The sequence below is a fragment of the Eumetopias jubatus genome, unplaced genomic scaffold (genome assembly GCF_037043125.1).
Source record: "Eumetopias jubatus isolate StellerSeaLion01/CBP00866 unplaced genomic scaffold, mEumJub1_p1.0 scaffold_1, whole genome shotgun sequence".
Lineage (NCBI taxonomy): Eukaryota > Metazoa > Chordata > Mammalia > Carnivora > Otariidae > Eumetopias > Eumetopias jubatus.
In genome coordinates, this window is record NW_028274807.1 from 9,815,903 (window position 1) to 9,834,567 (window position 18,665).

General features: G+C 48.1%; 1 protein-coding gene across 3 annotated transcripts in view; it reads right to left on the minus strand.

Annotated features, from left to right (window-relative positions):
* DOP1B (DOP1 leucine zipper like protein B) overlaps positions 1–18,665 on the minus strand; it is a 112,896-nt gene that overhangs the window by 25,781 nt on the left and 68,450 nt on the right. For all 3 annotated transcript variants that reach the window (XR_003610916.2, XM_028113968.2, XM_028113961.2), the window contains exons 16-23: positions 11,861–12,013; positions 11,069–11,169; positions 10,204–10,394; positions 5,833–7,462; positions 5,238–5,349; positions 4,476–4,664; positions 4,214–4,336; positions 2,555–2,689 (exon numbers count right to left, since the gene is read on the minus strand). Coding sequence is in view for 2 of the 3 variants with exons in the window: in XM_028113968.2 (XP_027969769.2) it covers positions 2,555–2,689; positions 4,214–4,336; positions 4,476–4,664; positions 5,238–5,349; positions 5,833–7,462; positions 10,204–10,394; positions 11,069–11,169; positions 11,861–12,013 (2,634 nt within the window). In the remaining variant the exon portion in view is untranslated. The remainder of the gene's footprint in view (positions 1–2,554; positions 2,690–4,213; positions 4,337–4,475; positions 4,665–5,237; positions 5,350–5,832; positions 7,463–10,203; positions 10,395–11,068; positions 11,170–11,860; positions 12,014–18,665) is intronic.

The following is an 18,665-nucleotide window of genomic DNA, read 5'->3' on the forward strand; positions in this document are numbered from 1 at the left end:
TGTTATAAAACTTTTTATTGTGGTAAAATATACAAAAGGGGCTCAGCTGGTTGAGCATCCAGCCGACTCCTGATTTCGGCTCAGGTCATGATCTCAGGGACCTGGGATGGAGCCCTGCATCAGGAGGGAGTCTGCTTGAGGATTCTCGCTCTCCCTCTCCCTCTGTGACCTATCCCCCCCTCCCACTCTCTCCAAAATAAACAAATCTTTTAACTATACCTAAAATTTGCCATTTTAACCACTTTTAAGTGTTCAGTTCGGTGGCATTAGCATTCACATTGTCGTGCAACCGTCATGACCATCCGTCTCCAGAACTTTTTCATCTTCCCAAACGCAAACTCTGTCCCTGTTAGACAGGAACTCCCGTCCCCTCTCCTCCTACCTCTAGCAACCGCCAGGCTACCTTCTGTAGAATGTACGTATGCAACGGGCTGCTCCGGAGACTGCGTGGAAGTGGAATCACATTTTTGTCCTTCTGTGACTGGCCTCACTCGGCATGTCCTCAAGGTTCACCCACTGTTACAGCAGATCTCAGAATTAACTTCCTTTTTAAGGCTCAATGATATTCCATTGCATGGACAGACCTGATTTTGTTTACCCAGTCATCCATCAGTGGATATTTGGGTTGTTTCTACCTTTTTACTATTGTGAGTAATTCTATCAACAGTGGTGTACAAATACCTATTTGAGTAAAACTCTATTTTTAAATAATTACTTTGTCCATTTTCATTTAGGGAATTAGTCTTATATTTTTCCTAACAATTTTATTTTTTTAAATTTTTGTTTATTTATTTATTCCCTTATTTTTTTATTATGTTAGTATTGTGTGGTGTTTATTTTTTAAAAGATTTTATTTATTTGAGAGAGAGAGCGTGCGCACGGTGCACATGAGTGCGGAGGAGGGGCAGACAGAGAGGGAAAAGCAGACTCCCTGCTGAGTGGGGAGCCTGACATGGGGCTTGATCCCAGGACCCTGAGATCATGACCTGAGCCAATGGCAGCCACTTAACCAACTGAGCCACCCGGGCGCCCCTTTTCCTGACAATTTTAAATCATGTGATAGAAGGCAATTATTTCAAAGTCAAAATAAATCCCTGGTTTCTATCAAATTAAGAACAAAATAGCTCCCACACGTTCAATGAGGCACGCTGCTTTAGCGAACACAAAAAGCTCTGGGGTGCCAGGCTGACTCAGTCGGTGGAGCATGTGACTCGATCTCGGGGTCGTGAGTTCAAACCCCATGTTGGGTGTAGAGATTATTTAAGAATAAAATCTATTTAAAAAAGTGTTAAACCACAAAGTCTGCTCTGTTTCAAAAGCACTGAGCGTGACTGGCAAAGGCCTCGAGGTAGCAAGGACTCTCTTGGCGGCTGTGCAGATACGGAGAAGCCCAAGTCTAGGAGCTTCACAGGTCCATTCTGGCACCCTTCACACATCACCGCTTCCACCGCGGCCAGATGAATCTCTTCCTTCTCAGAATACCTCGAAGGAGTCCTGTCTTCTGACCTGTATTTTTCACTTTTACATAAAAATCATGCAGACTTTTAACCTGCCCTTTGATGAAGACATTCCTCTTCTCTTTGAACTCTGGTCAGAGCTCTCTTCTTGACTAGGCCTGTGGGGACCAGGGCTTTCAGCAGAAGTGACTCCATCCCCCACTAACCTGAACAAACACTACCGTGGTTTCTAAGCAGCTCAAGGCAGGGGCCCTCAGATGATAACCCCCGTCCCATTAAAATGCCTGCCCAAGAGAGCTCAAGGCTGCCAGAACAATTTGCCATTTGCTGAGTCAACACCCGATAGGCTCCTGACCCCTCTTTTCAGAGCATTTATTAAGAAAAGCATAATTATAAATCCTTCCTTTAAGATGTACATGCATCTCCTACAATAGGAAATGTCTTTCTAAAGGCCCTGGGAGCCGTCCTGTGAAATAGCGCCATTGAAAGAGACAGGGGCCCCATCTCCCAGGCTCCGGGGTATAGGAGCCTGCGTGCCCCGAGCACCAGTCAGCAAACCTGATGGCCCGCTCACAACGACCAAGCCCCCTACCTGCTTTTTCGGAATTTTCTACTTCCTTGACTTTGCTGGAGCCCTTGCTCGTTCACCCTTTCCTACTCCCCCATTTTCCGGCTCAAGTACCCCTGCTGCACAAATCAGAACTGGGATCAGCTCTCTCCCCCAACACGGTAACTACTAAATAAAGCTGGTCCTTGCCACCTGTAAGTAGTATCTGGCTTTGCTTCTCCAGGACATCTTTTAGGCTGCAGGTGACTGGAAAGAACCCGTTCCCAGGCAGGGCGCGCTGTAGCCGGGGTGTAATGATGAAAGATGGGCCCTGACCTCCAGCGGTTCCCACCTCCAAACAGGTGCACCGAAGCCCATTAGGCACACCTCACAGGGTCTCCCCCAAGCCCATTAGAACAGCTCTATTCCCCAACCCCAGGAAATCCCAGTTGCTCCTGTGACCCCCGCTTCCCTTCCCCAAACACAATTTATAAGCCACGGTGACAGGAGGGTGCCGCGCGTTCATCTGGAAGATCCCCAGGCTTCCAACCTCGTCCCCTCGGATTGGCGGTGGCCTCTTCACCACCTCCTTTGCTAGGTGCAGCACTGTGTTCGTCTGCAGGGTGCTGAGCGCACAGATCAGGTCGACAAGGGTCAGCTGGGATGCGCTTGCTGCCGGGACAATCTGCCAAGTGGAAAAGTAGCTCCCTTAAAGCTCACAGAGAGAAAACAAAAATAAGAATGATGCAGTATTCTATAATAGCTGCCCCAGGGAGAAAGAGCTTTAACCTTTTAAAGTAAATATTTAAACAAAAACTGGGTAAAGGACTCTACTGGTGGGGTTAAAGAGGAGGCTGAGCATTCAATCACAGGACCGTAATCAGCATCTGACATACATTAGGAATAACAGGGGCAGGTGATGATGGGGCAGTGACAGTGGTGTGTTCAAGCTTAGAAAGCATGTTATTTCATTTTTTAAAAAAGTAATCTCTATACCCATTGTGGGACTCAAACTCACATCTCTGAGATCAAGAGTTAGATGGTCTACTGACCGAGCCAGCCAGGTGCCCCTCGGAAAGCATTTTAGAAACAGACACAATTTGAAGGAAGCAGGATGGCACTGAAAGACAGCCCTGAAGTATGAGGACAGTAAAAGAAAAACCAGACAAACCAGGTTCTTGATAGTTGGCCTTGGCGGCAAAGCCCTGATGTGGGAAGTCCATGTTTGATGATGGAAGTCTGCATAACGTGTGATTGCATGCACTTGGAAGGATCAGGTTTACCACCAGGGAAGACCCCACAGTGCTAATAAGCACGTGGCCTGGACCACCAACGTCTCGTGCCTTCTCAGGGAATAGGAGCCTATGTTGGGCACTTGAGATAGTGTCCAGGGGGTGGGAGAGACCCTCTGAGGGAGGTATGAGATAGGCACCTAGAGGGTCAAGAGAGAACAAAGTGTTGGTTTTGCAGAAATAAACCAAGTCCCTGGAGGACTTAGTGATGGACCAATCAGTGGATAAAGAACGGATGAGATGTGAACTGAAGTTATCTTTGGGAATAGGAATGGAGGATTTAAATTGGTTTTACATTTCTGTAGGTATTATTTTTATAAATTAAAAAGCCTATGGAACCTGATGTGTCAATGTAGGTTCATGACTGGAACAAACACACCACTTGAAGGGGAGGTGTTGATTGTGGGGGAGGCCATGCACATGTAGGGCAGGGGGCATTTGGGAAATCTCTGTATCTTCCCCTCAATTTTGCTGTGAACCTAAGACTGCTCTTAAAAAAAAAAATAAAGTCTTTAAAATAATAGTTTAAAGAAGAGCTATAAGATGGTACTACAACCAGGGAAGGACCCACAGGTTCTCAGAGGGAGGATAATGTACCGTTCCTCGAGCTGGGTGGTAGGTTCACGGTGGTTTCTCTATCCTGTGGAACATACACGCTATATACGCTCTTGAATGTGTGCTATTAGATATTACATTTAAAAGGTTAACCTAGGTATTCTTTACACAGACAACCGGGAACAAGCCAGGGGTGAGCCCACCCCCCCCACAAACAAGTCTAGTGGGAGGCGCCCCTTTTAAAACAATGAAACCACTTCAACAGTTTCCCGGGCCGGCCTCCAATGTCACCTTTGATCACATGTGACTCTGGTATTTCTGGCAGAGTGAGTTCAAGTATAACTCTAATTTTTAGACTCTACCTTCATCTTACTGAGACGCTTAACCTTCTTTCTGCTCCACACTGCTGCCACGGCGGCTGTCACCTGAACTCCAAGATGCGCCGTCAAGGGGTTCAAGAAGTCTAAAATCTTTTGTCGTATGGTCTAGAACGTGGCAGAGAGAAGAGTGACGGCAGAGTGGTACTGACGCTATCATCTATACGTATATTCCTGAACATACTTATTTTTGATGGGATAATACGAGACAAAAGAAATAATAAAACCACAGAGGAAGTTCTCTCACTTTGGTGGTTTTAAAGTAAACGGAAGAGGATCCCTTCGTGGCTCCAAGGAGATCGACGGGTCTCTTGTGAGTCTCCTCCTTTCTCAGAACATTCCAGAGAAGGGCCATGGTGTTAACAATTCGAGGCAACTCTTCCAGAATGGCATTCTTGGCATTTTTCAAATTGGTAGGATCGCTTACAGCAGTGGTCTAAAATTGAAAATGAGCGTGAAACTTGGCTGCGTGGGTGGCACCGGCTCCCTCCCCACGAGGCCAGGGCGCGGCTGGGGTGGGAGTCTAGGCCCTATGCTTCCTGTGCGTTTTTTTCTGGGCACCTGGGAGTCTGAGGCTCCACAACACTCAGTCATTCAGCCAAAGCATTAGCCGCTTTCGAAAATTTAATCCCCAATAGGGCAGAGCAACTGACAGCTAAAATGGCTTCAGACTGCAGATTTCACAAACACCATGAAGTCAAGTAAAAAATATGTGCAAAAAAGATAACATTTTACCCATTTGGTTACTGATAAAACAATGGGCAAGGGGAACGCGCCCTGGGGAGGCCAGAACAAAACTACATTTGCATTACTTTTGCATATTTGTGCCCGCGTATGTGCATACGCACTTGCATTATTTGCAAGCATACATTTGCATACATATCTACATTCCTTACATGTGCACTTTTCTTATCTGAACTGGTCATAATCCAATGAAGACAACACAATATATGAAATGTGCCGTGAACTCAGGGAAAAAACAAAAAACAAAAAAAACCCCCAAACTTACCTTTTTGTTTTGGTTGGGTTGTTCCAAAAGACAAAAATGGCTAATGGTTGTCAGACCTTCCAAAAGAGTGAGTGGGTAATCCGGAGAAATGTTTTCCCTCTTGGAGGTTATGCTTTAGTGAAGAAATGAAAAACTCGTTTTGAGAATTTTTAAGAATGAGGCTGTCAGGTTTTTAATCCTACCTATAAAGGCAGACACCAGAGAGCTAGCACTATCTTCAATAAACTGGGGCCCTCATAATGAAATCTTGTTATAATAATGAGGGGCATTTTTTGTGCTATTTTACATTCATTCAGTTACTTTGGAAAAAATGTTTTCAGATGTTTTAGAATTTCTGTGAAGGTGATGCATGTTTTTATTTCTGTTTTGCAAAAGTCACGGCGAGTGGCTGCAACGCTCAGCTAACCTGGGTGTCTGTGTGGAATCAAAAATGAAGGACGTGAGCATTTTGTTCCTGGCTACCCCCTCTTGACAGTGCTAAATTGGCTTCTGATTAGGCTGAAATTATCCTCCACCTGGCTTCTAGGGCACATCAGCCATTTGTCACAAACACTGGCTTCATAGTAGTGATAACGTATCAAACGGTTTGCCATACCTGATAGAGAGCTTCACAGATTCGCTCTCATACTGCTTGACCAGCTCATCCAAATTTTTGCAAATCTGGACAATGAAAGGGGTCACTGTCCAGCCCAGGGACTTTCCAAAGTACGGTAAGGAATGCGTGACCAAGCTCACCCAGGCCGGGTGCATGCCGTAGCCGTAGGCCGGCTGCAGCCCCCGCACCACGGCGGCCACCAGCAGCCCCTGGGAGGTGAGCGGGTGGGGCTGCACGTACTGCATGGCGCTGATGGCCTGCTGGAAGTTCAGGGCCCTCCGCCACTCCCGGGACAGTTCCGGCTGATTTTCGGCCTCCTCTTGGACCTGGCCCAGGTGATGTTCCAAGACAATGAGCACCTGCAGGAGCTTCAGTAACTCGATCTGCAGGGGGTGCTCACTCCAGATCTGATCCTGGCCCAGGTTGATGAGACTTTCCTCAAAGAGGCTCTCCTCCTGCGGGGCCCGGCCTCGCTCGGCCGTGGCCAGTCCATAGCGCTTCTGGCTCGTGTACATGGACGCGGACAGCGAAAGCAGGACAAACTCCTGAACTTTGCACCTCTGCAGTAAGCTGTGAATGAACCCCACGTTCTTCCCCTCGGCCGACTTGGCCACGGAGACCAGCTGCAGCATTATTCTAATCAAAACCTCCACGCTCTTGACCTGCACGTCCCGGTTGCCAAGGACGTCCCGGTGGGAGACCTTCAGGTAACAAGGGTAATAGCTGCGCAGGAAACTGAGGCACAGGTAGGTGAGGAGCTCGATCAGCAGAGAGTGGGGACACACGCTGGGAGACTGGGTCTGGAGTTTTCCATAGAAACTCTGGCCAACAAGGGCCTCCTGGTGGCGAGCGAGGAGGTTGGAGATGAGGTTGAGGTGTGCGGTGGAGCTGGTGTCCATGCTGGTCCTGGACACTGCCTCGACAAACTCCTTGGGGTTGGTTTTGAGCACGGCCTCTAACACGGAGAAGGCATAAAGAACTCGCCGGGAGTCATAGGGCTGCAGGTAGAGCAGAATGTGCTTGAACAAGGCCTCGAGGGTCTCTCTCCTCTCTCGCTGCTGCTTCAGCAGCCGGGATGTGCTGAGCGCCTGGAGCTCCAAGTCGGCCTCCTCGTCACTGGAGAATGACTCCGAAGCCTGGGTCTTGTCTGAGTCCACGCGTGCCAGGCTTAATTTGGCACCGGACTTGAAGCTTTCTGCCTGGAAGGCCGCCAGCAAGGCTGAGCGCTTGGGGTAAACCCTGCTGCCCACGGGGATGGGCGCACAGCAGCTCTCCTCGTTGCTCAGCTCCTGCGGGTCGTGGGAAGGGGAGGAAGAGGAAGACGCGCGCTCGCTGTCCGTGTGCGCAGAGCTCGTGTCTGCAGACTCCGTGTGCTCGCTGCTGTCCAGGGCGCTGCAGGCCGTCCTGTCGGGAAGGTCCAGGTAGGAGGGAAGGTCGTCCTCGCTCAGCTCGCTGCCGGGTGAACACCTCTCTGGTTCCTTCTCCACCTCGGCCCAAATGGCCTCACGGTCGACGGTGGTGAACTGGCTCAGCGGCACGCCTTCTTCAGAGCTGCCTTCCTGACGCTCGGGTGCTCCACATGACTCTTTGAAGGGGGGTTTCTTCCTGTTAAACCAACGATGCAAGTCTTCTGAAAATTATAAAATGACAAATGACTTCAGGACAGAAGGGTTAGCTCTGATACATTAGTTCTAGAATCTTTATCTTAAAGCCAGACAGAAAGATTGATGTTATTTATTTTTTTAATAAAGATTTTATTCATTTATTTGACAGCGAGAGAGGGAACACAAGTGAAGGGAGTGGGAGAGGGAGAAGCAGGCTTCCCGCTGAGCAGGGAGCCTGATGCGGGGCTCGATCCCAGGACCCTGGGACCATGACCTGAAGGCAGACACTAACAACTGAGCCACAAAGGCGCCCCAGAAAGATTGATATTAATAAAATTCTCCCGTAAAACTAAGACACCAGAGTCTACATTGTATTATGGACAAAAGGCAGAGCAAGTAAAAGTGAATATGTCTTTTAAAATGTTCAGGGAATCAGATAATTTGGTTACACTGTCATAGAAAATACAAGTATTGCAACTTTTACGGGGAGGGTGAATAAAAAAAAAAAAGGCATATTATTTTGTTCCTTTCAAGAAATGAGTTTCAAGAAATGTATCCCACAGGAATGTCAGCAGGTTTTCAAAGCTGTAAGGTACTGCTGAACTGTCACGTGTGAAGACAAGCTGGAAAGTGAACAAAACATTGAGAGACTGAGAAAACTTGCCGCACATGTATGCTATGGAGGACTGTTTGGGTTTTTAAAAGATACACCTGTATCTTTTATTTTATTTTTTAAGATTTTATTTATTTATTCATGAGAGACAGAGAGAGAGAGAGAGAGGCAGAGGGAGAAGCAGGCGCAGGGAGCCCAATGCGGGACTCGATCCCAGGACCCTGGGATCATGACCTGAGCCGAAGGCAGACGCTTAACCAACTGAGCCACCCAGGCGTCCCTACACTTGTATCTTTTAATATACATACTGATATGGAGCAATGTGCGGGATGTATTAAGTAAAAGAAAAATCAAGCTGCAGAATCAAGCTGTATCGAATGAGCTCACTTAGGGGAGAGTATCTATAATAGGCGGCTCTGAAAAAAATCTGGAAGATTATCCACCAACCATCAACAGTACCTAGCTCTATTAGCGAGCACTGCAGGGGACTTCCGTGTGCCTTTTGACCTCCTTATTACTCCAGTTGTTAAAATAAGCATGTTAGTACTTCTGTAATCAGAAAATACGCAACACTTTAAAATACTCGGGTTTCCTTAAAAAGGAACAGCCAGAAAGCAGTGTTTGGTCGGTATGGCCAAACCTATTTACATATGCAGCTCTCAGCAAATCTATTCTGTGAGCATCAAGCAAGATTAGGAAAGGAAGAAGAACAAGACATTAGAAATAGACGAGCTGCCTAAGGCTCATGGTGATATTTTCAAAATAGGTATCTACAATATTACAGAGATAGGGTGGGGGGTAAAGCAGAACTCTTCCAGTTGCTTCCAGGCGAAGGACGTGGCAGGGAAAAGACATTTTCTCTTATTAGGAAGGTAGCAGGAAACACGGGTTAGAGGAAGCAGCAGGAAGTGCCCTGACTTTTAAAACCGGAATGTGTGGCGTGAGGACTTTCTTCTTCACGCAAGGGAACACTCAAAAATGTAGCTGCCCTAAATGACAGCCAAACTTTGAAGAAGGTGCTTTAGTTTATAGTTCTTTGGATTTTACTTTCCTATAACATGGAATAATAGAATGCCTTCTCTTTGCGAAGGCAGCAGCTTTCTTTCCTAAAGGAAAACCAGAGGTTTCGGTTTTAGTCAGGGAACCTCGTAAAGAGAAGAAGCGTCTCAGAAATGGCTGCTTATGGGGGTGTTAGGCTGCTTCTCCCTGTAAGATCAGACTGGTACAAACAGAATATTTACAGCCCAGTGGGCTAAACAAGCTAACTCAAAGCTTGTAAAATCATCACTGAGAAAACGGCAGGAAGTCATAAAACACACCTACTGTGGGAAGTCATGTAGTTCACAAACTGTGCTAGGTCCTAATCACCCACATGTAATGCGCTCATCAGGTTTATTTCAGCCTCGGTTTTCTTCTTCCTACATATATTCTACTAATCTGTGCTAAAGATGCCTCTGGGAGCACCTGGGTGGCTCAGTCGGTTAAGCCTCTGGCTCTTGGTTTCCGCTCAGGTCGTGATAGGAAAAATGGACAGACAGGAAAGAAACCACTTACCTTGCTGTTGAAGGTTCACAAAGAAAAGTTATTTCCTAGATAAGTACAATTGACCAGATTACATGGAAATTTCAACTTCTCGGCCACTCACAGCTGGAGGCAACCTAAACTAGCCCTCGGTCTAAGCAGGGATCTGAAGAGAAGCGCCCACCTAGCCAGACACTGAACTGCGACTCTTGTAAGTGAAGGCATTGGCCTGGGAGACACTGGAGATGGAGGGTCTGTTACTCTTTCCTCCTACCTTAGGTGCATTTGAATTGTTTTCGGTAGGAAAAGAATAAAAAATCAGCTATTTTTATTGGAACATGGGTTACTAACGATTTCCTCTTTTAATAAAAAAAAAAAAAATCTGATTTTTCAGCAAAAACAACAAACCCACTCCCTAGCATTTCTAAGTGCTGGTTTGTCTGCTTACACCTGAAAAGTCCTCACAACTTTACAAAGTACCCGCATACTGCTGGAATCTAGCCAAATCACTGGGCGGGGCTAAGTGCCTTGACTGTCCCGACAGGTGGGGTCCAGGCGGCCCCTTGCTCCCTCCCAGGGCCAGAGGCCCTGGGGACACAGAGCTCCCCCGGCCGCCCTGGGAGGTGTGCTCACCCGCTGAGTTCTCCTGCTTGAGGCAGTGAATGGAGGTCCTCTGGGTTTTGGGCTGGAGCAGGAGAAGGAGCATGGGTTCCAGGATGCGCGCCACATCACCAAGGGAGAGCGCCCGCACCAGCCAGCCCTGGGCTGCCGCGCTGATGGCGCCGTCCGTGCAGGCCAGGCTGTCCAGCACGACAAACAGGGATCTGTGGGTGGGAAGGGTACCATCGAGCCAGCGTCCGGTGATCCCGTGCACCACGATGCCCGTGGGGAGCTTCGCCCATGCTGGGCTTAGGAGACCCAAGCAAAGGCAAGGTATTTTCCAGCCCTAGAATCACTGGGGGAGCTTTTAAAATCCTGATGCCCAGGCTTCACCCCAAATTGATTAAATTGACTGTGGGGGTGGGCCCCCAGCATCAGAATCAGCTGGCATTTCTCTAAGGCTGTGTGTCTGGCCCCAGACACATGGAAACAAGGAAGGGAATTTTGTTTTTTTTTAAGTGCAACAGATTATACCGCAATAAAATTCACATTCACATGGTCGATGACACACAAGTGTCCACACTCAGGGTAGCCACTGCCCTGATAAAGACCCAGATCACCTCCATTTCCCTACAAAGGTCCCCCGCCAAGGCGTGATCTCAAAGCTGCTCAGGTGATTCTGATGTACTGGGCTTCCTCCCACCAGGACAAAATTAAGAAAATTCCTACTACGTATTCACATAAATCTGGCCTAAAGTCATTCAGGGGATCATGGGAATCGTTTGCTGTGCATCCAGAAAATGGGGTGATGCTATCAATTCTACATATCCCCCTCCCCGGCCCAGCACAGTGCCCAGGAACCTCGGCGAAGCGTCCTGCGCGTTAAGGGCCATCTTACCTGTCAAAGGAGCGGTTGTGAGATGTCACACGACTGCCCTGCGTCTCTCTCGTCAGGTGCCAGATGACGGAGAACCTGAACAGAGCTTCCAGTCTTGTCCCCTGGATTAGGAAATAAACGGCAGTGAGGCGCCTACTTCCCCCACAGCACCCTGTTTGCAGTCACAGCAAACCCGACTTTAGCGACAAACAAGAGCTGAGCAGAATGACAGCAACATCAGCAGTGGTGCTGGGCCCTTGGTGTGCCTGGGGTCCCACTTGGCCGGGGGAAAGGAAGACCTGCATCCTCTCTTCCTTGCTTACTTGAACACAGTAAAGCATATTTTCAAGACTCCACATTAGCCATGTCCAGGGTCACACCTGGGCCTGTGGTCAAAGATCACAAGATCACACACCTTGGACGTGCCAGGCCCAAGTGGCTCAGAGAGCAAGGACACAACTTGACTGCAAAGGATGGCCAGGGTGACGCATTCTCTATGACTGCCTACTTCACCAGAGGCTCTAGGATCCCTGCAAGCACTCAGTGTCCCGCAAACATCATGGGAGTTGGGGGAGATTTCCCTGGTCTTAATATGGACACAACCCATGTTTTTAGAACTCTGAAGGGGATGGCCAGTGCTTCTGAAGGCCTCCCAGTCCTGAGATGCTGTAACACCTCTGCTTATTGATCAGGATGTCCACTGAGCCCCAGAAGGGTGGAGTACATGTAAGTCTACCCCGGACACGTACAGGGATGGGTGGCCTGGCAGTTGGGATCTTTGCAGGACAGAGATGACAGGCTGCAAAGACTTACCTTATCAGGGTCCAGGAGGGCATGGCAGATGATATCTTCGCAGATGTTGGCTGTGGGGGCCAGGCAGTGCAGCCGGTAGAACAACTCTACACAGGTGATGTGATGCTCCCGGGTCTCCTTGTTCAGCTGATTCCAGAGCACACGAGCCACCCTCTGGGGCAGAAGGGAGACTGTGTGAACACAGGCAGCACCCACGCTTCTTCCTTGTGCCCGTCCAATCCCAGCCCCAAGGAACTGGATCCTCAATATACAAAGAAGTACCACCAACAAACAAAATGAAGCAAACCAAACCCCAAACCAAACCAAAACCCCACCAGGCGATGTTATTATAGGTTAAACCTGGAGGTGTCTCTATACCCAACGTAGGGCTCAAACTCATGATCCTGGGATCAGGAGTCACATGCTCTACTGAGTCTCCTTGAGCACCCCAAGGCTACTCTTTTTATTTTTTAAGTAAGCTCTATGGCCAGTGTGGGGCTTGAACTCATGACCCTGGGATCAGGCATCGTGTGCTCTGTCCAATGAGCCAGCCAGGTGCTCCCTGAAACTTGGAAGTCTGAACTTGCAGCTAAGCACACTGCAGCTCTTGCCCGGACATTAACATTACTTTCAGAGAGGAAATCAACTGGAAGCAAGAACCTACTGGTTGACAAATCCTTTCGACAAGCACACTTGACCAAGTCTTACTGTGTGCTGGCACCGGGGGGCTGCAGAGCCGTGGGCTCCAGGAACTGTGGTGCATTTGCACGGGTCGCCGATCTCGACGCAGGCACACTCACAGCACCTTACCACCTAGGGTTGGCATACATTGGTCACCACGCGGTACTGACGAAGAATCGTGGCTTTTAGCTTTAATTCCACAAACCTGTCTGTTCCCGTACCTGTGCACAGTGCCGTAGCAGATGCCCAGCTCACTTTCAGGACACAAATCCCATCCCAGATCAAGTCCGCCATCTCCTCAGCCCTGACCTTAGCTCCTTACACATAACGGGGCCTGGAGCTGGCTGCATCGCCCCCCACCCCGAAGTCCCAGGGAGCACGGGAGGGGTGCTTGACCCAACTGGGTGAGCCTCAAGGGGAAGGCTGGCCCCATTTCCGGGAGGGAATTTCTGGAGGCATTCTTCCAGGTCATGGGAAAAGACTGTGCCTCACAGACTGTGATATTTTTAAGTACATCTCAGGTCAAATGACTTCTTTTGGCCCATTTATTTCTATTTGACAAAACTATCTTCTCTGCTTAGATCAAATTAACCACTGACTGGCTCGAGCCCCTAACCATTATTTTCATTACTTTTTAATCTAAGGGAATGTGATTTCCAATTATCGAAGTGCAATGAAACCTCTGATACAAAACTTTTGATTAAGTAGAGTAGTTCCCTTACTTGTAGCCCCTGGGGGCAAATTTATGTGCAAGAGACTCTTTCTGGAAGTTTGATTTTTTTTTTTAAATTTTTTTTAAGATTTTATTTATTTATTGGACAGAGAGAGACACAGCGAGAGCAGGAACACAGGCAGGGGGAGTGGCAGAGGGAGCAGCAGGCTCCCCGCCGAGCAGGGAGCCCGACGCGGGGCTCGATCCCAGGACCCTGGGACCCTGAGCTGAGCCGAAGGCAGACGCCCAACGACGGAGCCACCCGGGCGCCCCTTTCTGGAAGTTTTAAAACAATGTTTTTTGAAGCGTTAAGGAGTTGGTGTTGATCACAAAACACAGGCTTGCTCCTTCATCTGTGTTAAGCTTCTCAGTCCCCATGTTCTGAACCCTTTCTCAGTGAACTGAATTCTGCCGTTACCACCTGATTAGAAAGGTCAGGGCCACTCGTGGGATAGCGGACCTTATTCTTTGCATCGTGGGCATTGCAAACGCTGGCATGTGGGTTGTTCCGTGGGAATGAGAAAAGGGCTAGGAGATCTGGAACCAGCCCTACACCCGAGTCCAAGAACTGGGGCGTGGCCTGGCTGTTGGTGCAGGTGGCTTTGCTGCCTGCCATCCACATGTTGACATGGGCAGGCACCAGCCACTGCTGCCGCTCTGGACGGCTGGATGCTCTATAAAGTGCACTCCAGTGCCTGGCAAGTGGTAAGGACTCAGATATGCACCAAATCGGACTCAAAATAAAAACCAAGGCTTCAGAAAGAACTCAGAAAAGCCTACTTTCCGAAAACATCATTAAGGGTACATCGTCAAAACAAGAGTATTTAATGCAGTCACTTTTATTCTATGGATAGCTTTCCAAAGATTCACAGACCAAATTCTTTCTTCTGTTCTCGTCCCTGTGCCTTATAACACAGTGACCCCACACTTCTCAGCTATATGCAGGAGCAAGGAAGGACGTGCCTCGTCACTGCTGCTGTATTAACACTGTTCCTGGTCCTGAGATCCACACGGACTCAACTCTGGTAAGAAAGCAAGGGAGCGGGGGATGAGGGGCTCAGGCTGAACAGCAATCAAATAAGGCTCCACCAGGACCTGGCACCGCAGATGGGGTCTGAGTACACAAGTTAGTCTGGCTGTGTGAGGAGCTCTGTAAACTCTCCCAGAAAAAACTACCATAACTGATGAAAATTATAAAAAAATAAAACAATCAAACATTTAGAGTCTCTGGAAATTATCCTAGGGGCATTCAGGCAAGAAAGGAGCATTTATTCAAGAAATTCTACTAAATTCCAGTAAAAGCAACGAGTCTGGGGCGGTGGAACTGCGACTCTACGCACCCTGCTCAGCCCAGCTTGGTGTGACAAGGAACGTGACTATCCACTCCAGGAGGGCTCCCCTCCCCTCAGGTCCCAGTCCAAGGCTCTGCATCTCCATGGAACGAGCAGACCACAGCATTTCGCACCCCGTCCTCACTCCTGGGTGGAGGCTGTATCCAGACGCTGCAGGCCAGGGGTGCTGGAGTTCCCATCGTTCTTACCCTAGCGGGCTTGTGGGGGTATGTTACACGCTCCGAGAAGCTCAGATGACTAGAGGCCAGGGCCCCTGAGGGCAACCCGCAGGGCTAGCCCTCCAAGAGAGACAGCTAACTGTCCCAGTCCCAGCTCTTCCTGAGCAACGGGATGCAGAGACTGCCCAGAGCGAGGGGCAGGCCATGACACAGAGGGCTCCCGCAAGGAAAGTGTGAGGAAGTTCAAGCCTAGCAGTGCTCTCAAGAACAACGGAATTCTGTAGTAAGTAATTACCACGAGCCTGGTAGCTCCACAACAGCAACAAGTTAAACCACAGGCCGGCTCGTTTATCAGAAACAACCAGGACAAGAGATAGCTAGGAAGAACCCTTGTGGGTAAACAAAACAACTCATAGGCTGGCCTCAAAAAACTACCAGACTGTGGAGTAACGTATGCCTTTGGGCATTGTTGAAAACATGAGAGCAGTGAGCCAGCCAGCAGTTCGGGGAGCCTAACGGCTGGGTGTGATAGCGACAGAGACAGCCTACAGAGAGAGCAGGGAAGGAGACGGTCAGTGAGAACCCTGCTAAGATCACCGCCATTGCAGGGTGACCATACATCCCTCCAGGGAGCAGCGCCAAAGGACTCACATGGCAGGGGAGGCAGACTCCACCAAGACAGTCTAGGCAAGTCACCGAACAGTGAACAACGGATGAGGACAAATCAAGATTAGGGGGGTGGTCAGAATACAGTAAAGTTGCTATGATACGCTATCTAAAATATCCAGTCTTCAATAAAAACTGTAAAATAATAAAACATGCAAAGAAACAAGAAAATATGACACTCACACAAGGGGAAAAAGTGGGCAACGAAGGTATCTGTGAGAGCAACTGGGCGTCAGATTTATTCAACAAAGACCTCAAAGTAGCCATTATAAGTCTGTTCAAATAACTAAAGGAAACCATGTTTAAATAAGTAAAGGAAGGCATGATGACAATTTCCCATCAAGCAGACGATGTCAACAGTGGCTCAGTCGTTAAGCGTCTGCCTTCTGCTCAGGTCATGATCTCGGGGTCCTGGGATCGAGTCCTGCATCCAGCTCCCTGCTCAGTGGGGAGCCTGTTTCTCCCTCTCCCTCTGCTGCTCCCCCTACTTGTGCTCTCTCTCACTCGCTCTAATAAATAAATGAAATCTTAAAAAATAAAAAGGTTGAGTAAAACACAAGGCACATAGGTATCACTGGAACATTCAGAAACACACTTGCATGTAGCAGCATAGAAGAGGGAGGCAGGAGCACAGGTGTGCTGGGGGAAGGCTAGGGCCCATGTACGGACTGAATCCACAAGTGAAGGGCCAGGAATGGAGAAGGAAAGTGCTATGAAAAAAAATAATAATAACTGAAATGAAACTTTCACCCCTCAGGGGGCTCAGTGGCTCATCTAGAATGGGCAGAAGGAAGACTTGGTGAAGAAAATGGATTGACAGAAATGATGCAATCTGAAGAACAGAGAGAAAAAAGAATGAAGAAAAATGCACAGGGCCTTAGAGAAATGTGGGCCACCGTCAAGGGCAGCAGCACACCCACAGAGGGAGTGCTGGGGGAGGAGAAAGAGGAAGGAGCAGGAGAAGTATGCGCAGAAGTAGCGGACGAAACCTTCCCCAACTGATAAAAGAGCATTAATCTATATATATTCAAGAAGCTTGAAGAATTCCAAGTAGGATACACTCCACAGGATCTACACTGGACACCCCACAAGGAGATGCTAACAAAGACAGAGAGAAAATCTTGAAAGCAGCAAGAGAAAAACCACTCCTCATTAAGAAGGGAAACCCAAGAAGAAGAGCTGCCTTTTCACAAGAAATGCCGGAGGCAAGAAGACAGCGGGATCACGTCTCCAAACGGTGAATTCCAGTGTAAGTTCAAACGTTCACATGAGCATTTGTTACGGATTATTGACAAAGTGCTGTTGGGGCGCCTGGGTGCCTTAGTTAAGCATCTGACTCTTGATTTTGGCTCAGGTCATGATCTCAGGGTTGTGAGATCAAGCCCCGCGATGGGCTCCATGCTGGGTGTGGAGCCTGCTTAGGTTTCTCTCTCTCTCCCTCTGCTTCCCACACCCCCTCCCCCGTGCTCCGTGCACACGTGTTCTCTCTCTCAAAAAAAGTGCTGCTTTACTTAAATATTGCATATTCAAGCATATCAGTGGCTGATTAAAGTATAATTTATTCTTATATTCCAAGTTTTGAAAGAAAAGAAAAAACCTAACCAAGAACATTATATCTAGTAAAACTATCTTCCACAAAAGGAGACATAAAGACATTTCCAGATAACAAACACTGAGGGAATTTGTTGCTAGCAGACCTGTTTTATAAGAAACACTGAAGGAAGTTCTGGTGGGGGGAACGGGTAAATGGGGGATGGGCATTAAGGAGGGCACTTCATGGAATGAGCACTGGGTATTGTATGCAACTGATGAGTCATTAAATTCTACCTCTGAAACTCATAATACACTACAGGTTAATTAATTGAATTTAAATAAAAAAAAAAATCAAAACAGAAACACTAAAGAAACTTCTTTGAGGTGAAAACAACTGACCCCAGATAGTTAATCAAATCCATACAAAAAGCACCAGTAAAGGTAACCAGGTAGCTCTAAAAAGACAGCATAAATGCATATCTCCTTTCTTTCAACTGATATTTTTGAAAAGGTTGAGGAGGGCACCTGGCGGCTCAGTTGGTTAAGCATCTGCCTTCGGCTCAGGTCATGATCTTGGGGTCCTGGGATTGAGCCCCGTGTTAGGCTCCCTGCTCAGTGGGGAGCTTGCTCCTTCTTCTCCCTCTGCCTGCCCTAGCTCCCCCTGCTTGTGGTCTCTCACTCGCTCTCTCTCAAATAAATAAAATCTTAAAAAAAAAAAATTGAGTAAAACGCAAGGCATACAGGCATCACTGTGCTATTACTGGAACACGCAGCAACACACAGCTCCAAAAATATGCTGAGAAAAATCATTAAAGCGATTAAAACATTACACTGGAAAATATCCATTTGCTGAAAAATAAAACAGTAAAGGAGAGGGGTGCCTGGGTGGCTCAGTAGTTAAGTGTCTGCCTTCGGCTCAGGTCATGATCCCGGGGTCCTGGGATCGAGCCCCGCATCAGGCTCCCTGTTCAGCGGGACGCCTGCTTCTCCCTCTCACACTCCCCCTGTTTGTGTTCCCTCTCTTGCTGTGTCTCTGTCAAATAAATAAATAAAATCTTAAAAAAAAAAAAACAGTAAAGGAGGGAAAACAAAAAACAGGGAAAACAGTAAGTAAAATGGCACACTTCTGTGAATACAGTAAAAACCACTGAATTGTACACTTCAAGTGGGTGATTTGTATGGTATGTGAATTATAGCTAAACATAGCTGTTATTAATAACAACAAAAAGAAACAAAGCTGCGAGTTGGCCTCAGTTATGTGACCTGCTTGAGAAGAGCTCATCCCAAACAGGGAAAAGGCAGCCTATTTCAAAGGCTTTCAAAAGTGCACAGGCTGTTAGGACCTGAAGGGACAGTGGAGTTTCCATTATCTCATTCACCCATAAGATATACAAAATCTCTCTTCCTAACTGTCAAAACTTTTCAGGGTGTCTGTGGCCCCATCACCGCAGGTCCCGGTGAGTGGCCACATCCCTATCTGCACCACATGACCTCCTACCCCCCATCAATGCTGCGTGGGCTGGAGAAGCAGAAGCTGCTGACCCAAGGGTGCCTCACCGACAGACTGTTTAATAGCCCTGACCCGTTAGTTCAGACTTGACAGCCCCCCCAGGTGACACCCTGTGAGACCCAGCTGCATTCCGCTCTCGCCCTCTGGCATCCGTGGGCACTAACTCTATAATATACTTCACTTTTTCTCATGAGCTCGCTGGAACTGCTTTTAG